The sequence below is a fragment of the Mustela nigripes genome, chromosome 1 (genome assembly GCF_022355385.1).
Source record: "Mustela nigripes isolate SB6536 chromosome 1, MUSNIG.SB6536, whole genome shotgun sequence".
In the NCBI taxonomy this organism is placed as follows: domain Eukaryota; kingdom Metazoa; phylum Chordata; class Mammalia; order Carnivora; family Mustelidae; genus Mustela; species Mustela nigripes.
The window spans coordinates 52778023-52798717 of NC_081557.1; the positions used below are offsets into that span (position 1 = coordinate 52778023).

At 39.2% G+C, this 20695-nt stretch overlaps 1 protein-coding gene across 4 annotated transcripts in view; it reads right to left on the reverse strand.

Moving 5' to 3' along the window:
• The window catches only part of PAK1 (p21 (RAC1) activated kinase 1), a 148690-nt gene that overhangs the window by 36399 nt on the left and 91596 nt on the right, over positions 1 to 20695 (reverse strand). For all 4 annotated transcript variants that reach the window (XM_059411533.1, XM_059411516.1, XM_059411525.1 and 1 more), the window contains exons 3-5: positions 10354 to 10454; positions 9705 to 9852; positions 6424 to 6461 (exon numbers count right to left, since the gene is read on the reverse strand). In XM_059411533.1, coding sequence (XP_059267516.1) covers positions 6424 to 6461; positions 9705 to 9852; positions 10354 to 10454 — 287 coding nt within the window. The remainder of the gene's footprint in view (positions 1 to 6423; positions 6462 to 9704; positions 9853 to 10353; positions 10455 to 20695) is intronic.

Here is a 20695-nt window from a genome sequence, read left to right on the forward strand (position 1 = left end):
AATGAGGAAGGAACAACACAAAGAAAACAACAAAGGAATTGCCAGGACAGTGGTTACAAGAGATCCCAGAAAAACAACTACTAACTACAAAGATTCTAATCCTATTTGATGTTTTCATCTAATACTGGGGTAAAAGTAATTTTTTTTGGTAAAAATAATTTTTAAGGGAATATTCTTAATCATCATCAACTCAGCTAACAGATAATTACTGCTATTATCTGTTAGCCTGTCAGATTATCTATGGGTGGTTAAACTGTATCTTCATGTCTTTATTTTAACCTCATGCATTCTTTTTTTTTTAAGATTTTATTTATTTGTTTGTTTGTTTGTTTATTTATATATTATCTCTGCTGAGCAGAAAGCCCAGTGTGGGGCTCGATCCCAAGACCCTGAGACCATGACCTGAACCAAAGGCAGAGGCTTAGCCCACTGAGCCACCCAAGGCAGCCCTGACCTCATGCATTCTTAAATGCTAGTTTGATTAGGTACAGAATTCTTGGTTCTAAGTAATTCTTCTCATACCTCTGAAGATACTGTTCCTCAGCCCCCTAATGCTAATGAGGAGCATCAAGTGTATATTTTCTTTGAAATGTCTGAAGCTCTTTCTCTTTATCCTTGGGTCTCTGCAGTTACCTGATCTGATAACTGGTTTGCCCTTTCATCTGAAGGGTTGTGCTTTTCTTTAACTGAGGGATTTTCTTCTATTTTTCCTTTGATTATTTTTTCCATGTTAGTGCCCCAGTTCTCTAATTCTTCTTGAATCTCCCCGTAAGTAAATCCCTGTGTCCCTGATTCCCCCAATTTTCCAGTTTTTATATTTTGTGTCATATTATTCATTCTTACATGCATTTTTTAATCCTTCTGAATTTATTTCCTTAATCACATTTTTCATTTCTAAGAACTCTTTTTCATCCTCTGGTCTAATAGCAGTATGTTTTTGTGGCTGCAACATCTATAAAGCCTCTGTATAATATGTTATATAATATATGTAATTATATATATATATATAACACATGTTCATATTATATATATATATATATATATATATATATTTAAATTCTTTGAATTATCGATTTCCTCTGGGTCCAATTTTACTTTCTTTATCTGATCCTTCTCTTTAATGCTTTCCTTCCTTCCAGTATCTAGAGATCCTGGGCTATCCATTCATACTTCTAAGTGAAGAACTAGGTTGATCAGTGCATGTAAGCAGCACGGATTTCTTCTGCAGTTGTATCTGTTTCTCCACTGTCTCCTGAATGGGAGGTCTGATGTAATCTACATGTGAGTTAGAGAGTCTGCATGTGATTGTTGGCAGGCATCACTTTAGAGTATGTTGGCATAGAAGAACATGTAGGGTTGAGATTCTTCTCCTTCCAATTATCCAAAGTATGAAAAATTTACTCTTGGGATAGAGAATTTAATGTATTTTCTTCCACTGCAGACCTACTCTTCCTTTTCCCCTTCTTCATACCTGTTGCAGAGATCTGTATTTAACTCAGGTTCTGCTCTGCTTCTCTCTCAAGCACCTATACCTACAGCACAAGTTCTCTTCAAGTAGGCAGTTTCTTTTCTTTAGAAAATTATCTGGCTTAAGGCGCCTTGGTGGCTCAGTTGTTAAACATCTGCCTTCAGCTCAGGTCATGACCCCAGAGTCCTGGGATCCAGCATCAGGCTCCCTGCTTGGCGGGAAGGCTGATTCTCCCCCTCTCACTCCCCTTGCTTGTGTTCTCTTTCTCACTGTGTCTCTCTCTGTCAAATAAATAAATAAAATCTTAAAAAAAAAAAAAAAAAAAGAAATTACCTAGCTTAAGCTTAGAGTCAAAATTCTGCTACCTTTTGCTCTCTGTAAGATGAAGACTGCCCTTGCTGTTTCAAATGCAGAATTTTAAATAATTTACCCTTGAAGATGATCCAAGACTCCTTCCTGCTTCTTCTTGTACTATATAGACTATCAGCTACTCTTGTCTTCACAGGAGTTTTCTCTTTCACATACTTTAAGCTATGGCTTCTTCTATTTTCATCAATCTGATCTTTGCTTTCTATCCTGTGAATTTCTGACAATGGCTTATTTATGTTCTATTTTTGTTTTAGAGCACTGCTTTGTATTTTTTTAATAGATCTTTTCTGAAATTAAGAAATTTGGCATAGCAAGAGAGACAGATATATGAATTCATTCTAATACCCTGACCCAATTTCCAGAGGAATCTTCTAAAATGTGAGTTTAGACTAAAATGTGTGAATCTGTTTCTCCACTGTCCCCTCTCCTTCTCCTAAGCTACAGCTTAGGAGAAGCTCTTCTCCTATATAGATCTCCTTAGCTCCAGCACACAGTTCTAGGTCTTTGGATTGAAAGGATAGATGCTTAACTTGGCTTTTGTTCATGCTACCTCAGACCAGAAAGAATTTCCCTTTTATCTGCCTGGATCATTACCTGTGCTTACCTGAATTATGAATTGAACATGAATCCCTGTTTACATGTTCTGATTCCTCACTAAATTGTGAAATCAAGTGCAAAGACCTTACCAGTCCTTGACTCTCCAACACCAAAAGAACCTATCACATAACAGCTGTTTGTTTTATAAATGAAAATTCAGGAATTAAAATGCTATAGAATCTGAGAGCCAGACCTCATACCAATAAGCCACAAGTAACAGAATTTTTGTGCTAGAAAGAATCTTAAAGATCGTGGTTTTTAAATGAACAAATCATTAGGACCAACAACTCTGAAAACTTCCCTGCACTACCAGGCAGAATAAATCAGTTTATCAAATATGACCCCCATCACACATTACTCATACCTATCTTGCAGCCCACATCCCTCTCATGTGTTGTTAAATTTTCCCTCAAGGACTAAGATAGTGCATACTCATTTTTGTGTCACCAACACCTGGACACAAAGAAGGTGCTAAGTAAATATTTATAGCATGAATGAATAAATGAATGCTCAGGAAAACAGAATTTTGTACTGGTTTCTCCTACTAATTTATTCAAGGGTAGAGAGCAAGTCACTTAATCTCTGAATCTCAATTTCTTAACCTGTGTTATAGGAATAACAATTCCATCCAATTATTTCACAAATCAAGTGGGATGATCTGTATGAAACCAATATGGAAAATAATGATACGCTATCACAATGCAAATCATAATCCCTCAGGTAAAACTAGTAAGGAAATATAGAATACTGAACCACAGGGAAAAATGTTAAGAATTGGGGGATAAAATGTCCTTGACAAACTCAGTGGTTTTAATTGTAGATACTAAGCCAGGTTTTTACCAAGCAGGTGTTATTCTCTCTGCCATATGGCATGAGCCCCAGGGCTCCTCCTCCTCATGAAAGGACAACATAGCTATGGCTTTACTGTAGTCTCCTTTATAAGACCTCTCTGACATCTTTCTCAGTCCTCTGCCACAGTGAAAAGTATCCTGGACTGGGACTCACCTTAGTTTTAATCTGGTTCTGCACCACCACTAATTATGAGTCTTCAAGTCTGTTTTCTACCTGTGAAATGGGGATGGGTAATACCTTCTTCACAAGTTAAGTGTGAGGACTAACCATACCAACCACAAACAGTTATTAGCATGGTGCCTGGCACACATTGGTCCCTCAATAAATGATAGTTGTCACTCTTGTAAAAGCATAAACACATCTGAACCACAAAGCACAGCTCAGCTTTGTTTAGACCTCTTCTTCAATAATTTACTGTACAGGGGCGCCTGGGTGGCTCAGTGGGTTGAGCTGCTGCCTTCAGCTCGGGTCACGATCTCAGGGTCCTGGGATCGAGTCCTGCATCGGGCTCAGTGGGAAGCCTGCTTCCCCCTCTCTCTGCCTACTTGTGATCTCTCTGTCAAATTTTGTTTATACAGAATCTTTAAAAAAAAAAATTTACTGTTCAATAATAGGGAGAAACTCCCAAATATCTTAACACTTAAAAATTCTTTCCCTTTCTTTAATTACATCTCTTCCATTTGATGAAAGAATGAACCAGGGGAAAGCAATGCAGACTGACATCAGATACCTATTGCCATTAAGCCCTCCCAATTTCAGTGTTATCTTCAATAAAACAAGGATAATACCCACCTAATTAAACTCCAGGGAAGATTAAAAGCCATAGTGAGTAAGAAAGGAACCAGTATGTTACAAAGGTCCTGGACAGGTGAACATTTTTATGATTGATAGGAATGTAAATGACTCAAAGTAAACCAGTCCCTAATGCTAGAAGCATGGATTAAAGTATTTTGATGGTGACTCAGTATTGTGTTAGAACTTACCATTCCCCTGTTTAAAATTCTTTAATAGCTTCTCATTACCTTTAAGATAAAGATAAAACTTCTACATGATCTGACCTGCCACCATTCCTCCTCATCACCAGCCTCTCATCCATTCACACTTCACATTCCAATCATAACAGGTCACTTGCAGTTCCCTATAAAAGCATACCTTGTGAACCTCCTTGTCTTTGCACATGCTATTTATTTTCCCTTTGTCTGGAATATCCTCCTGTCTCAATTCTTGCCCTAGATAATGAACTCCTCAACTCAGACTCTACCATCAAGAAGTTTTCTCTTATACATTCAACCTTTTATTCAGTAAGTGGTTACTTGCCAGATGCCCTGGATACAGCAATAAAAAGCCAGACAGCTCCTGGCTTCATGAAGTTTTAGCATGCTGTACTGTAACTGCTTGTGCCTTCATGCTGCTTATAAGACAGGAAGATTCTTAGGTGTTAGGACAATGTCTGATTCATTTCCATATTGTCATTTCTCCATACAGGACCTGGCATAGAGTGGGGGTTCTATAAATATTTAATAAATCAATATGACAAAACCACCTTTGCACAAGAGAAAGCATCAGGTGTGAGGAATTATAGTATTCTCTTATACATATCAGAGCTTACTTTCAAACAACAGCCCACTTTATCTGCTCTGAAAAATGGAATTTGTAAGTTGAGAGAGGCAGAAACCTTTGTGGTCATCTAGGCTTTTTTTTTCTTTTCTTTTCTTTTTTAATTCCAGTTTAGGTAACATGCAGTATTCTATTAGCTCTAGGTGTACAATATAGTGATGAAGCAACTCCATGCATCACACAGTGCTATCATAACAAGTGCCCTTCTTAATCCCCATCACCTACTTCATCCATCCCTGAGTCACCTCCCCTCTGGTAAACATCTATTTGTTCTCTATAGTTAAAAGTCTTAGTTTCTCTCTTTTTTTTTCCTTTGTTCGTTTGCTTTTTTTCTTAAATTCCACATGCAAGTGAAATCATATGGTATTCGTCTTTGTAGGACTTATTTCACTTAGTATGATACTCTCTAGCACCACCATGTTGTGGCAAGTGGCAAGATTTTATTCTTTTTTTGGCTGCATAATGTTCCATTATATATAAAAATATATAAACATATATATACAGATAGATACACAAATACACACACTCCCACACACAAACACACACCATTTCTCCTTTAGCCATTCACCTATTAATGGGCACTTGGGCAGCTTCCAATAATTTAGCTATTGTAAATAATGCTGCTATAAACACAGGGGTGCATATATCCTGAATTCCTATTCCGGTATTCTTTTAAATACCCAGTAGTAGAATTACAAAATCACAGGGTAGTTCTATTTTTAAAGTTTTGAGGATGAGGTCACCTAGCTTTACTTTCCAGCCAATTCATCAGTGATTCCTATAATATACCTTTAAGGGACAGGGCTTCACTATACAGTGTCAGAGAACAGAATGGATGACCTTAAATGAACCGAATCTGCTCCCTCCAAAAACTAGTCCTAATCCAGTTTTGTAGACCCTACCAACAAAAAAGAGGGAATTCTCTTCTCAATTCAGGTATTTGAAGACATGTCCAGGTAAAGGAAAGTGTATCATCTTCATTTTATTGATGAAAAAAGTGAAGTTCAGAAAGGCAAATTGGCTTTCCCAAGGTTTCAAAGCTACAAATAAAAAACTGAGTCTAGATGTCAGTTCTGGTTCCAAGGTTAGGATTTCTGGAACACTAAAAAATCAAATCTAGGGGCGCCTGGGTGGCTCAGTGGGTTAAGCCGCTGCCTTCGGCTCAGGTCATGATCTCAGGGTCTTGGGATCGAGTCCCGCATCGGGCTCTCTGCTCAGCAGGGAGCCTGCTTCCTCCTCTCTCTCTCTCTCTCTCTGCCTGCCTCTCTGCCTACTTGTGATCTCTCTCTGTCAAATAAATAAATAAAATCTTTAAAAAAAAATCAAATCTAGAAGAGATACCTACTGTTTCTTCAGTCCAATTCCTTTATTGTATAGATAAGAACTATGAGGGCTGGCAAGTGGGGGACAGGGAGTGACCAAGATGAGTGTCTCCCAGTCCAGGCTATGCATCTACCACACTGTCTTGATCCCTAACCACCAGACCTGCCCATATCAGAATGAAGAAAATAAAAACTTACCAATGTATTAGAAGAATTATAATCCTCAGCTGATTTATCTGCAGAAGTAAAAAGACAAGGGACCCAGTCAGTAAATAATCACAATTAATCCATTCTTGAGAGCTAAGGAAGCCTATCCAATCAAGCCCTTGCCAGACTCAGAGAATAAAAATAATATTATTACGGTATTATGGGCCTGACACCATACTAAAGCACATTATACACATTACTTCCTTTAATCCTCACTACAGCTCTGAGTACAATTATTATGTCTACTTTTATAGATTTGGAAACTGAGATTCAGAGAAGTTAAGTAATTTGCCCAGGGTACACAGGTTAAACAGGAGTCAACATTTGTATCCTGGTCTAATTCTAAATACTATGATAGAACTGTATCCACATCACCAACTCTAACATCATCAGGTCTCAAAGGTCAAGGAAATTTCCTGCACTCTAGAAAGAGAAAGAATTCATGTCCTGAGCTATCCATGACAAATCATGACCAGCTTGTGGCTTCAGCTTTTAAAAAGGATCTTTCTATATCCATGTCTATTTCCTACAGGGAAAGAAAAATTAAGGTTTAGAAAAAGAGAAGCATTAATCATGTCAAGTCTAACTTAAGGCAGGGTCTTACTTCTAAGAATAGATTCAAGCTTCCTCAATGAGGCAATTATCACATTTCATTGATTTTGAAATGTAAATTTTTTACACTAACATTTCTGGAAGAGAGATGTGCCCTACAATCAAAGGCATTTCACAGTTTAATTGGCAACTTTTTCTTCTTTAGTGGTATATAAAATAATGGTGCAACTTATAATTGATGGTATTTTATATTTAATAAAACATGAAACAGACTCAATGGAGATCTTAGCAAGAAATTAAGTTTAAAAGCCAAATATCATGTTTGGTTTTATACTTAAATTCCTACAGACCTAAGAAGAAACTGACTTAGCCAGTTCAACACCAGTGGAATTAAGGAGGAGAAATATTCTACCAAATCCAACATATTCCTCACCAAGAACCAAGTCCAGAGAATGTCCAAGATCCCAATTCCATCATATAAGAAAGTGTCAGGTACAGCTTCTTTGATCCTACGACAAATCATGAACCCACAAGCTGTGACAATATATTCTTCAAAAAAAACCCTGGGAATAGCCAGGTGTACCCTGGAGAAACTAATTCAGGATATACTTTAAACATAATTCCCTAACATATCAGTTAATTCACCCTGAGTAAGTAACTCAGTTTCTCTAAGCCTAATTAATTTCTCCAAGTCTGTGAAATGGGGATAATAGTCCTTGCCATACCAACCCCTCAAGGCCGTCATGAGGATCAATGAAATTAATTTATGTGCAAGCATACAAACTGAGGTAGTCTCAGAATCAACAGTATGAGAAGAAGGGAAATAGGAAAAGGAGAGAGATGGCATTAAAAAAAACTGTGCCAGTGGTGCTTGGTGGCTCAGTTGGTTAAGCATCTGCCTTCAGTTCAGATACCAGGGTCCTGGGCAAGAGCCCCACATCAGATGACTCCCTGCTGGGGATGGGGATAGTCTGCTTCTTGCTATCCCTCTGCCTCTCTCTCCCTCTGCCTGCAGCTCCTCCTGCTTGTGACACACTTTCTCTCTGTCCAATAACATCTTTTTACAAAATAAATTTTAAAAAGTAAAATGTTGCTAAATATACAATTTTGCTTAGAATTGGCCCTGGACTTCAACCTCTAAAAAACTAAAAATTCTGTACTTGCGTGTACACACACACACACACACACACACACACGTGTGAACAAATTTATGCACATGGAAGGAGTTGTATGAACACATATCTGCACATTCTAGACATATACAGTGTTATTCATATGTGCCTGCACAGGTGATCATATATACACATTTATCTTAATGTGTGTATCTATACACAGGTTAATTCACAAATACTTAAATGGACTTTAATTCCAAAGATATGAAAACCCACAGAGCTATGCTTCCATACACATATCTGGTCCTTGTACACATCTACACACATGTACACATAAACAGAGATTCTTCCAAAGACTTCGCTGCTGAGGCCTTCGAAGCCAGCTTCTCATCCGACGTTCATGACAAATGCCTTAAAACACAAGCTCTAACATCCTGACTAGAAAACTCTCCCACCCAGCACCGCTCAACCCCAATTCCTCCTTGGAATGACTCAGTTCCTCAATGGGAAAAGAGACAGAGCCAGCGGGGCCAGACGTGAGGAAGGAAATACTGCTGGGAACATGCATGACCCTCTCCTGGGTACCATCCACAGCAGCATGAGTTAAGCTGCAGTTTGTCCTCCTCACCATCTGTGCCCTTTGATACAGGCCAGATACTTGCTGGGGAAAGCATCCTTCAAAATTAGCTCGTTCATCCTGGTTCTCACCTTCTCCAACAATACTGCTCTTTGAAAGAGACAGCATGAACACTGAAAATAACACCAGACTTGGAGTTAAGAGGTCAGTTCTGCCACCAATTTAGCCACATTAGAAAGGACTTTTTTGGCTTTAATGTCTGCAAAACAAGGGGGAACTGGGAGCAGTATATACTGAGGATATATCTTGCTCTAACATTCTAAGATGACATTATAAAAGGCAAGTTTCTAGAAACGTAGGCCTTCTGGTTACTTATCCTGGAAAAGAAAAATCCCCCTGCTATGGAAAGAGGTGGTCCAAACAGAATTACTAGAGGCAAGTATTAAACTCAAAAGATGCTAATCTGGGAATTAGAAGACCTGGATTCCAATCCAAATTCTGTCATTAAAAGCACTCTGAAAAACATAGTCTATTACAGAGAGGGTATATCTAAAGTACATTTATTATTAGTGGCCTGTTTTACATTTGACTGATAATAATTAATTCCTTGAGGAAGAAATTGGGCTTATCTACTTAAAAGATACACATCACATGTGTTATTAAATAACTTAATGATATTAAATTTAATAATGTTAATGACAGCTACACTTCCATGGTGCTGTTTTACAACCTAAAAAGAAATTTCATATCAATGAGCTCATTTATTCTTCACTACAATCTCTTGAGACAAGAATTATTATTCCCATTTTGAAGCTAAATATATATGTGTCATGTTACTTTTTAAAAATGTGTAGTCTAAGAGCAAAGACCCATCACTTTGGCTCTCAAATTCCAAAATTCCACCTTACAGTACCATCCCCACTCTTTCCAATACTTTCTTTCCTTACCCCACACCGAAAGGCATGTGGAACTTTTCCACCCAGATGAAAACCCTTTTTTTTCCTAGACTGCTCTGGATTCAAGCCCCATACCTGTAAAGCTCATGTACTTCTGGCTGTTGGAAGTCTTCTTTGAGTTATAAAATTCCAATACATCCAGAACAGCCTGCGGGTTTTTCTTCTGCTCTGACTTAGTGATATTTGATGTCTGAAGGAGGCGAGCCCATTGCTCTGGCATCCCCTATAAGAGAAACATACAACACTATCAGGAAGGCATAGTCAAAGGAGATCCTGAAGGAGAAACTCTGATACCTGCTGGCAGTTAAAGACAGGTTTAGCCATTTTTTCTATACCCTCAGAGCACTAGACAAGCCTTTTTTATAGTACCTATCTCATTGTATTAGTCATTTCTTGAGGTGTTTGCTCTTTCACTAGGCTATTCCACCTTCAGAACAGGAACCATGTATGATTTGTCTTTATATGATCAGTTCCCCATGCAAAAACAAAGCCTGCTGCCAAGAAGACACTTAACAGAGGGCTAGTTAAGGAATGGAGATATGCCTTCTCAGGTACAGTTTTGGAGGCAAAGAAAATGTCCCTCTTATGAATGTAAGAAGATAGTAATGAGGGTCTCAGGCAAAGACAGAGGCATCAGAAATACTAAGGGGAAAAAGAAATGAATCTAACAGTGCATAGTCAGAACTCTCAAAGATCAAAGGCCTTTCTGTGACCCAGGACTTACTGTAAACTCCCCTGTGACAGCATCAAAACCAACGTGAATCGTGTGCTCAAAATCTGAAGGAAGAGAAATCTCCGGCCGTTCCTTCTCCTTCTTTTTATTTGCTGTTAGACAAATGGGAAAGGAAATAAAAAACAAGGACATTACATTTTTTGGCTTATTTAACTCTTTGTTGAGCTGTGGGCTCCTTTGAAGACTAAGGGCTGTCTACTTCACATAAGTACTGACAGAGCCAGATGCCAGATTTGGATTAGAATAGGTGTTCAAAGCATGATTAAAGAACTTAATTTTTTGTGGAACTAAAGTAAGGGAGGGAAAGAAAGAGTTTAAAGTCCTAGCTCTACCACTAATGAGCCATTTGCACTTGATCTTAGCGTAAAAGCCGAGAAGAGATTAGTAATGAGCCATTTGATCTGGGGCGAGTCACTTCCTTTTTCTGAACCCTGGTTTCTCCATCTGTAAAAAAGAGAAGGCCCAGGCAAATGGTCTCTAAAGATCCTTCAAGCTCTGACATCCTACATTATATGAGCTCCTATGACCTGCATCCTACTGGTTTGGTATTTGATTATGGACTGCTTTTAGGTTCTCTCAATTTAGAGAATTTAAATCTAAATGTTATTTTAATAATATAAATCATTAATATTTTATCAGATGCTAACCAGACAATGGTTCTAGTTCTTCACATGTATGAATTCACTTTAGCCTCATGGCAGCCCTGTCTGGGTAGATACTATCTTCCTTATTTCGCAGGTAAGGAAATGGAAGCACAGAGATTAAGTTACTTGCTTAAGATCACATGGTTAGTAATTGGCAGCATCCAGATACAAACCCAGGCAGTCTGGCGCAGAGCCTAAGCTCAAAACCACTATGCTACACTGTCTCCCCAAGCTAGGACCTTAAAGGATTATACAGACCAAATATTTGTAGTCATCCCTCTCCCATCAAGGGTCATGAGTAAAATAGATGTTCACTAAGGTCCTGCTGACCTGGTAAAAAAGACTTCAACATTTAAGGAATTTTAGTGCTGAAGTAAAGTACCCTTGTCGGGGGTTCAATTATGTCCCCCCAAATTCATATGTTCTAACTCCAACTAGCTCAGAATGTGACCTTATTTGGAAATAGATCCAAATGTAATTAGTTATGTTTAGGTCATACTGGAGCAGGATGGACCCCTAATCCAGTTAAGACTGGTGTTCTTATAAAAATAAGAAATTTGGAGACAGAGGCATGTAAGAATACCATATGAAGATGAAGAAAGATGTCAGAGTGATGCTTCTTCAAGTCTAGAAACACAAAAACCACCAGAAGCTAAGGAAGAGGCATGGAACAGATTTTTCTTCATAGCCTTCGAAAGGAAACAACCCGGGTGCCTGGGTGGCTCAGTTGGTTAAGCAGCTGCCTTCGGGTCATGATCCTGGAGTCCTGGGATTGAGTCCCACATCAAGCTCTCTGCTCAGCAGGGAGTCTGCTTCTCCCTCTGACCCTCCCCTTCTCAATGCTCTCTCTCTCAAATAAATAAATAAAATCTTAAAAAAAAAAAAAAAAAAAGGAAACAACCCTGCAGACAACTTGATCTTGGAATCCTAGCCTCCAGAACTGAAACAATAAATTTCTGTTGTTTAAGCCGCCTAGTTTATGGTACTTAGTTATAGAAGCTCTATAAACATAACCCTCTTCCAGCTAAAATGAGTTTCAAGGTCTTGGTATCAAGCTAGACCTCAGCTGAAATCTGCAAATGCAATCCCACTGAAACAGGCTTAAATACTTCCAAGTCTCAGCCAGATAATCTTTCTTCCTAAATGGGGACCTACAGAGCCCAGATTTTAAATATCTGTAGAAACCCTCCTTATTTCTCCAGCCAAGGCTCCTCCTCCTTCAATGTTCTAGGGAGGAGGCCATCTGGTCTGAACTCCCAGGAACTCCTACACATACCTGGGGGAACTGGGTTCAGAGGCTAACTGCAAACCTACTATTTATTGAGCTCTTACCATGTGCCAAGCATGTGCTAAGAATTTTACATGCATCATGTCACCAAATACTCTTACAGCCCTATAAAATAGATATTAACATCTGCATTTTATAGGTAAGGAAATATAATTTGCTTGATCATTGCTGAGTTTCAGCGACAAGTCTATCCTAAAAATATTAGACACTGGCCATTTAAGCTCAAGGGCCTAAGAGGCAAAACCAGAATATCCCCTCTTTATTTATTTATTTATATATATGTGTTATGTTAGTCACCATACAATACATCATTAGTTTTTGATGCAGTGTTCCAAGATTCATTGTTTATGCACCACACCCAGTGCTGCATGCAATACGTGCCCTCCTTAATACCCATCACCAAGCTCACCCAACCCCCCACCCCCTCCCTTCCAAAACCCTCAGATTGTTTCTCCCCCTCCAATTTGCCCCAATTCATTTTTCTTTTCCTTCTCCTAATGTCCTCCATGTTATTCCTTATGCTCCACAAGTGAAACCATATGATAATTTACTCTCTCTGCTTGATGTATTTCACTCAGCATAATCTCCTCCAGTCTGATCCATGTTGCAGAATAACCCCTCTGTAAGGCAAATCAGCAATGAAAGCCCAGGAGCCCTAAGTCTCTGGTCTTCCCCACTACCAATCTCTCGATGAAACTACCAGTTTTCTCCTTATGGAAGTCATGTTCCACACTGTCAAGTCAAGGCCCCAAATCCTTGGCTCCATGACAAGACATTTTCCCTCCCAGAAATGCTCAGGATCATATACCAGCAAGGCTCCGAAAAAACCCATAATTCACATCTAAGAGAAATCACCACAGGGGAACCTGGGTGGCTCAGTCAGTTAAGTGTCCAGCTCTTGGCTTTGGCTCAGGTCATGATCTTGGGATCCTGAGATAAAGCCCTGTGTTGGACCCTGTGCTCAGCACAGTCTGCTTCTCTCCCTCTCTTTCTCTGACCCTCACCCTGCTCATGTGCTCGCTAGCACGCTCTCTTGCTCTCCCTCTTAAATGAATAAATAAGTAAAATCTCTAAAAAAAAAAAATATTACAATTAAAGAATTCACTGTAGTACCTAAGAACTTGGCTGGGGGTAAGACAAGGCTGAATGCCAGGTATCTCTGAGCCTATCCTTAGAGATCAGATTAAAAGTATAGGCTGAATTATATTAATCAAAACAGTAAGGTACTGGCACAAAAACAGACACATAGATTAACAGAACAGAATAGAGAGCCTGGAAATAAATGCATACGTATATAGTCAATTAATTGATGACAAAGGCAGCAAGAAAAAAGAATAGGGAAAAGACAGTCTCTTTAATAAATAGTGCTGAGAAGACCAGACAGATATATTTTTTCATAAAAGAATGAAACTAGACCACTTCTAACACTATACACAAAAATCCTAGAAGAAAGCACAGGCAGCAATTTCTCTGACACTGGCCATAGCAACATTTTTCTAACATTTTCCCTTGTCTCCTAAGGCAAGAAAAACAAAAGCAAAAATAAACTATTAGGATTACATCAGAATAAAAAGCTTTATTGTGCAAAGAAAACCATCAACAAAAAGGTAACCTACTGAATAGGAGAAGATATTTGCAAATGATATATCCAATAAGGGGTTTACATCTAAAACATACAAGAACTTACACAACTCAACTGCAAAAAATACCAATCTGATTTAAAAAATGGGCAGAGGATGCAAATAGGCATTTTTCCAAAGAAGACATCCAGATGGCTAAAAGACATGAAAAAATGCTCAACATCACTAATCATCAGGGAAATGCAAGTCAAAACCACAATGGGATATTACCTCACGCCTATCAGAATGGCTAAAATCAAAAACACAAGAAATAACCAGTGTTGCTGGAGATCTGGAAGAGAAGGAATATTTTTTTTTTAAGATTTTTATTTATTTATTTGACAGACAGAGATCACAAGTAGGCAGAGAGGCAGGCAGAGAGAGAGAGAGGAGGAAGCAGGCTTCCTCCTCCCAGGACACTGGGATCATGACCTGAGCCGAAGGCAGAGGCTTTAACCCACTGAGCCACCCAGGCGCCCCGAAGAGAAGGAATATTATACACAGTTGGTAGGAATGTAAATTGGTACAATTTACAACTGTGGATTGTACAAACAGCAATGTGGAAAACAGTAGAGAGGTTCCCTAAAAAGTTAAAAATAGAATTATCATATGACCTAGTAATCCCACTACTGGGTATTTACCCAAAGAAAACAAAAACACTAATCTGCATAGATACATGCACCCCTATATTTATTAGCATTATTACAATAGCCAAGATATGGAAGGAATCTAAGTGTCCACTGATAGACAAATAGATTAGAAAGATGGAAACACACACACACAAACACACACAAGGAATACTTTGCCGCCATAAAAATGGGATGAGACAGTACCATTTGTGGCAACACTATGGACTGGAGGATATTATGCTAAGTAAAATAAGCCAGTCTGGGAAAGACAGATACCATATGATTCCACTAATATGTGAAATCTAAAAAAATGAATACACAAACAAACAAAAAGCAGAATGAAACCTATAATTACAAAGAATAAACTGATGGTTGCCTGGCGGGGGGCTGGGGAACAGGCAACATGGTGGGTGAAGGGGAGTGGGAGACACAGGCTTCTGGTTATGGAATGAATAAGTCACAGCATAAGGAATATAGTCAATGGTATCGTAATAGCACCATATGGTGTCAGATGATAGCTATACTTGTGGTGAACACAGCATAACGTACAGACTTGTTGAATTGCTGTGTTGTGCACCTAAAACGAAAGTAATTTGTGTCAACTATGCTCAAATAAAAAAATAAAATTTCTTTCAAATACAGCTGTGGACTAAAATAGACCCCCAAATCCATAGCTAAGGCCCCAGTGTTCAAGAAGAGCTAGACTGCAAATATATGATCCACTTGTATTGCCTTTCCCAGTCGACTTGTCTGAGCCTCACTACCAGACTACATATCCCTATAGGGCAAAGAAAGTATCAATACAGCTTACAGCACTTTAAAACAGAATTACATTTCATAATAATCACCTTCATCTGAGTCATGCTTTAATGCTTACAAAACACTCTCACATATATTACTTCACTGGAGCCTCCAAACAACCGTGTGTTGAGCAGGGCAGTGGTTATGGTGCCCGTTTGAGAGAAGAAGAAATAGGGGTTCCAAGAAGTTAAGTAACCTGCACGAGGTCACAAGCAAGTTGGAAGCAGATCTGCAATCAGAACTAAAGTCTTCAGGCTCCCAGTCCCAAAGCCTTCCTATTCTACGGCGCTGCCTCTTAATGGACTACTGCTGCTCATGATTATGCGCTCTCTTCTCTCTCTCCCCCACTGCTCTTCCATTCAGTCCCCAGGTTACTAATTTCTTGTTCTATATAGTGATCAAATTTATCCACTTCTCCATTTTCACTGCCACTACCCTATTTCAGGCATTGTTATCTATGGCCTTGGATCTTTCTAACAATAACCAGTCACCTGCATTCCAGTCCCCTTCAATCAGACAGCAGCCAGGGTGATCTACAACCTTGCTATTCAAACCAGTATCAGCAAAACTTGGGGGACCATTAGAAATGTAGGATCTCAAGCTCCAGCCCAGACGTACTGAATTAGAATCTGAATTTTAATGAGATCCCAAATGATTCACGTGCATACAAAAGTTTGAGAATCAAGAGAATGAGAAGACAAACCACAAGTAAAAAGAAAATATTTGCAAGAGATATATCTGATAAAGGATTATTATCCAAGATATATGAAGAACTCTCAAAACTCAACAATTAGAGATAAACAATCTGATTAATAAAATGCACCACCATGGTATATGATGTTAATAGTGGGGAAGGTTGTACATATGTGGGGGCAGGAGGTATACAGTTATACAAGATATACTGGGTACCATCCCCTCAATTTTGCTGTGAACCTAAAACTGCTCTATTTTTTTAAGTTCCTGATGCTCTGTACCTCTTCTTACTTCCCGCTATTTATGTTCCATATGTTCTATACCAGCTACACTGAACCAGTTATGTCACCAAACATGATGAGCTCTTTCACACCTCTTCCCATTTTCTCAAACTACACCCTTTGCTTATAAATTCTGCCTTGCCTTTTCCTTCGCTTGTTACCTCAGCCTTTAATTCACCCTTTTCGGGTGTCAGCTTAAAGATCATCTCTTCTCTGAAGTCCTCCCTGATCTCATGGTTGGGCATTCCTTCACCCTCTCTTCTGTTTCCACAGCACCATTACAGTAACTGCCTATTTTTTAGGTTTACTTTCCAACCAGACTGAGTCCCAAGTGCAGTGGTCATGTCCAATTCACCATGGATCCCCAAAAGCTAGCACACATCTGGCACAAAACAGCAAATGAAGAAAGGAACAAATGACCAAATACGTAACTTGACCTGGCAAGAGTCTAAAGAATCCTGTTGAAGGCAGGAAATTCCCTCCAGGACAGGAATAAATGTCTCATTTTTACAAGGTCTGACCTGACTTTTCACAATCCTTATTACCCAGCTACCTCAGTCCTGTCTGAAAACCCTGCTCTGTAGGAGCTCAGCACACTGGCCAAAAGAAATTCTGAAGTCCCAATGCCTCCAAAGACCCAGGATAATCTTGATGAAAGGCAGCAAAATGGGGGGTGGGAGATGGGAAGGATGAGGGGAGGAATGAGAAGGTCCAGAATCCAGGCCAGTTTTGCCCCTACACACCACATAGTCCAGGTTCTCAGCTTTCTCATCTGAAAATGGAGAGAATGGACTAGATGATTATAAGGACCCTTCTAGCTTCTACAATCCATAAGTCTATGAAAACAGAAAGATGAATACTCTCAAAGCTCTGTAGCTAGATTCTTCCTGACATTGCACCTCACAGTTTTTAGTAGGTACTCCAATCACATCATCTCATATAAACACCACAATCCCGAGAGGCAAGTTTTATTTGTAGATTAGGAAATTAAAGCACAGACTTGCCTACAGTTATTGAAGTGACTGAAATTCAAAAGGTGTGGCTTCAAAGCCAAGGCCCTTTACATTCTACTGTTATCTCCCATAAAGAATTTCAAATTGAGTCAAGGAAACATACTTTGGTAAAATAAGGAAAGGAAATAATACTGAGTAAGAACTTACCATATATAAGATACCATAACACACATTATTTTCCTTAATTCTTAAAATCCTATGAGATAGATTATTACTACTGTCATTTTACAGATAAGGAAACTAAGTAATAATAATAATAATAATTTGTTCAAGCTCACATTGCTAGTAAGAACTGAGATTTGAACCCCAGTCTGATACAAAGTTTCTCTTCTCAGCGTCTTACTAAGAACTATTTGCCAAAGTGCCAACTGCTAGGGTTTAAGCTATTTATGCACTTGGCAATTTCCCTTCCAGAAGCAGCTGCATTTAGAAAGGGAAGGCCAAGAGTTTACCAGGGCCCAAATTAAGCAGTCATTAATGACATAAGTCCATCTGTCTTATTCATAGCTAGAATGCATGGGACATGGTACATGACTTTGGATTGCTTACTGTTCCTAAATTTCCTCTAATCTAGTCCCTTAAAAGATTGTGTGATGGAGAGGAGAAGTGAGTTGGGGGAAACCGGAGTGGTAGACAAACCATAAGAGACTGTGGACTCTGAGAAACAAACAGAGGGTTTGGCGGGGGGGTGAGCCTGGTAGGGGTTATTAAGGAGGGCACGTATTGCATGGAGCACTGAGTGTGCTGCATAAACAATGAATTTTGGAACACTGAAAAAAAATAAAATGAAAAAAATTGTATGGAAGAACAATTATGTTATTTTTATGTTTTACTTAGATTTTTATTTTACACTTACATATCTTCTATTTTTATATATTATTTCTAATTTATATTATTAATATACTATATAATATACCATTGTAGGCATGGGACGTCAATACAAAAGAAACTCCAGTAATGGAGACACAGAAAAAGAATGGCTCAGAGGATGAGTAGTCTATAGAAAAGAGCCCCAAGGAAATGAAATCAATTAACACATGAAAAAACAGGGTAATGCTGAAGCTGGCTCCCATAGGATACTTTTTGCCCCATAACCTTTGCATATACCTGCCATATTCCTACCTCCAAGTTTTTGCTCACTTTTTGTTCTCCTTGCTTTAGAATGCTCTTCCTCCCAATCTCCCTGTCAAATTCTCAGTCATCTTTTAAAGACTGGTTTAAGTCCTACTTCTCTTCCTGAACTTTCCTCCCTCTGTTAATTCCCAAGACAATAAATCTGCCACACGATCATGCATTTTCCTATCTTGTATGGTTCCTTGCTATTTTAAAGACCCCTTTCCTTAAAATGTAAGCTTCTTAAGAAGCATAATCATGGCTTGTAATTATGATTGTTCAACTTCCAAATCTTCCACTGAGGACCCAACACAGAATAAGTTATTCCAGAACACACCAAAAGTATTAGGAAGTAACCTTAGAGACCGTTATTCTACTCCCTGAAAAAAGAGCCCTGAGAAGTAAACTGACTCGATTTGCAGAGCTGCATTAGAGAGCAACAAATGGAGGTAAGACTCAGTTCACCTGATCAAATCTTCTACCTTTGTGATACCCCCTGATCCCTACTGACTGATTTGACTGGAAGCAACTAATGAATGAAGTAACAGGTTAACATAGAGCAGAACTGAACTATAAGAAGAGGAAGGGCTTGGCTGAAGTGAGAGAGAAGGGAAGTACAGGGGTGAAAAACAAAACAAACCAAAAAACTCTAGCTGGGGGCGCCTGGGTGGCTCAGTGGGTTAAAGCCTCTGCCTTCGGCTCGGGTCATGATCCCAGGGTCCTAGAATCGAGCCCCACATCGGGCTCTCTGCTCTGCGGGGAGCCTGCTTCCTCCTCTCTCTCTCTCTCTGCCTGCCTACTTGTGATCTCTGTCAAATAAATAAATAAAAATTTAAAAAAAAAAAAAAAAAAAACTCTAGCTGGCAGGATTTGTCCCGAGTGCTGTGCAATTTAGGCTGAGTATTCACTGGCTGGGGACCACCAGCAGAAAACAGGGTACCTGAGGCAGGAAAGCAGGATGGAACAGAGAAGTCATATAGTCACAGAGCCACCTGGCACTTGGCAAACCCCTTCCTGGAAGTAACAATCACCTCCCTCACATGTGTATAGCCCTTCACATTCACTGCCTCACTAGCTCCTTACAACAACTCCAAGAACCAGACAGCATGGCTTATCCCCATTTCGTTGCTGAGAAGACTGAAGTCAGGGAATTTTAAAAAATCTGTTCTGGACTATGAGTCAAAGGAAGATGGATCCAGTATTCTCTTTGCCATTAAATAACTTTATGGCCCTGGAAAAGTCTCTTTCTTCTTCTGAGGTCAAATCTTCAATCTGTAAATAGGTCACTGATCCATGTTCAGGTACACAGATAAAGGTGGGTAAAGAAAATCACCTTTCTGGAGAAGGTTAATACCTGAAAAAACTCATGAAGGATAAACAGGAGTTGGTCAGGCAGAAATGGGGAAGGACATTCCAGAGGGAAACAGAATAAACAAAGTCTCAGAAAACAGTGATCTTTGTCCCAGCTTTCCACCTGCCCAGCAAGTCAACCAAATTTAATAACCCTTATTAGAGATGTACAACAAGTTGGGACTGAGGGGAGAGACCATGGAGAAAATAAAGCAAACTCGGGATTCTGGTAGGCCCATATCTCAAGGCCACAAACATCAGGCTGTCTGGGACGACTGCTGTTCCTAGCATATTTTTTTATGGTGGCTAGCAAATATGAGTCTAGAAGAATCTGATAAAGACCTATGTCTGCACAAGAACTTGTAAGTGAATGTTTATAGCAACATTATTCAAAACAGTCAAAAAGCAAACGTCCCTCAACTGAAGAACAGATGAATAAACGAAATAAAAATATGGTACATCCATACAATAAAATGTTTATTCAGCTATAAAAAGAAATGAAGTCCTGATCCATGCTACATATGGATGAACTTTAAAAACATTATGCTGAATGAAAGAAGCCAGTCCCATGGGGTGCCTGGGTGGCTCAGGTCATGATCCAGGGTCCTGGGATCAAGCCCCACATCAGGCTCTTTGCTCAGCAGGGAGCCTGCTTCCCTCTCTCTATGCCTGCCTCTCTGCCTATTTGTGATCTCTATCTAGTTCTTTCTCTCTCTCTCTCTGTCAAATAAATAAATATATAAATCTTTAAAAAAAGAAAGAAGCCAGTCCCAAAAGGTCACGTATTATGTGACTCCATTTATATAAAATGTCCAGAGAAGTCAAATCCATAAACAGAAAGTAGATCAGTGGTTGCCAGGGGGCTCGGAGAAGAAGGAAATGTGGTAAAGTACAGGGTTTCT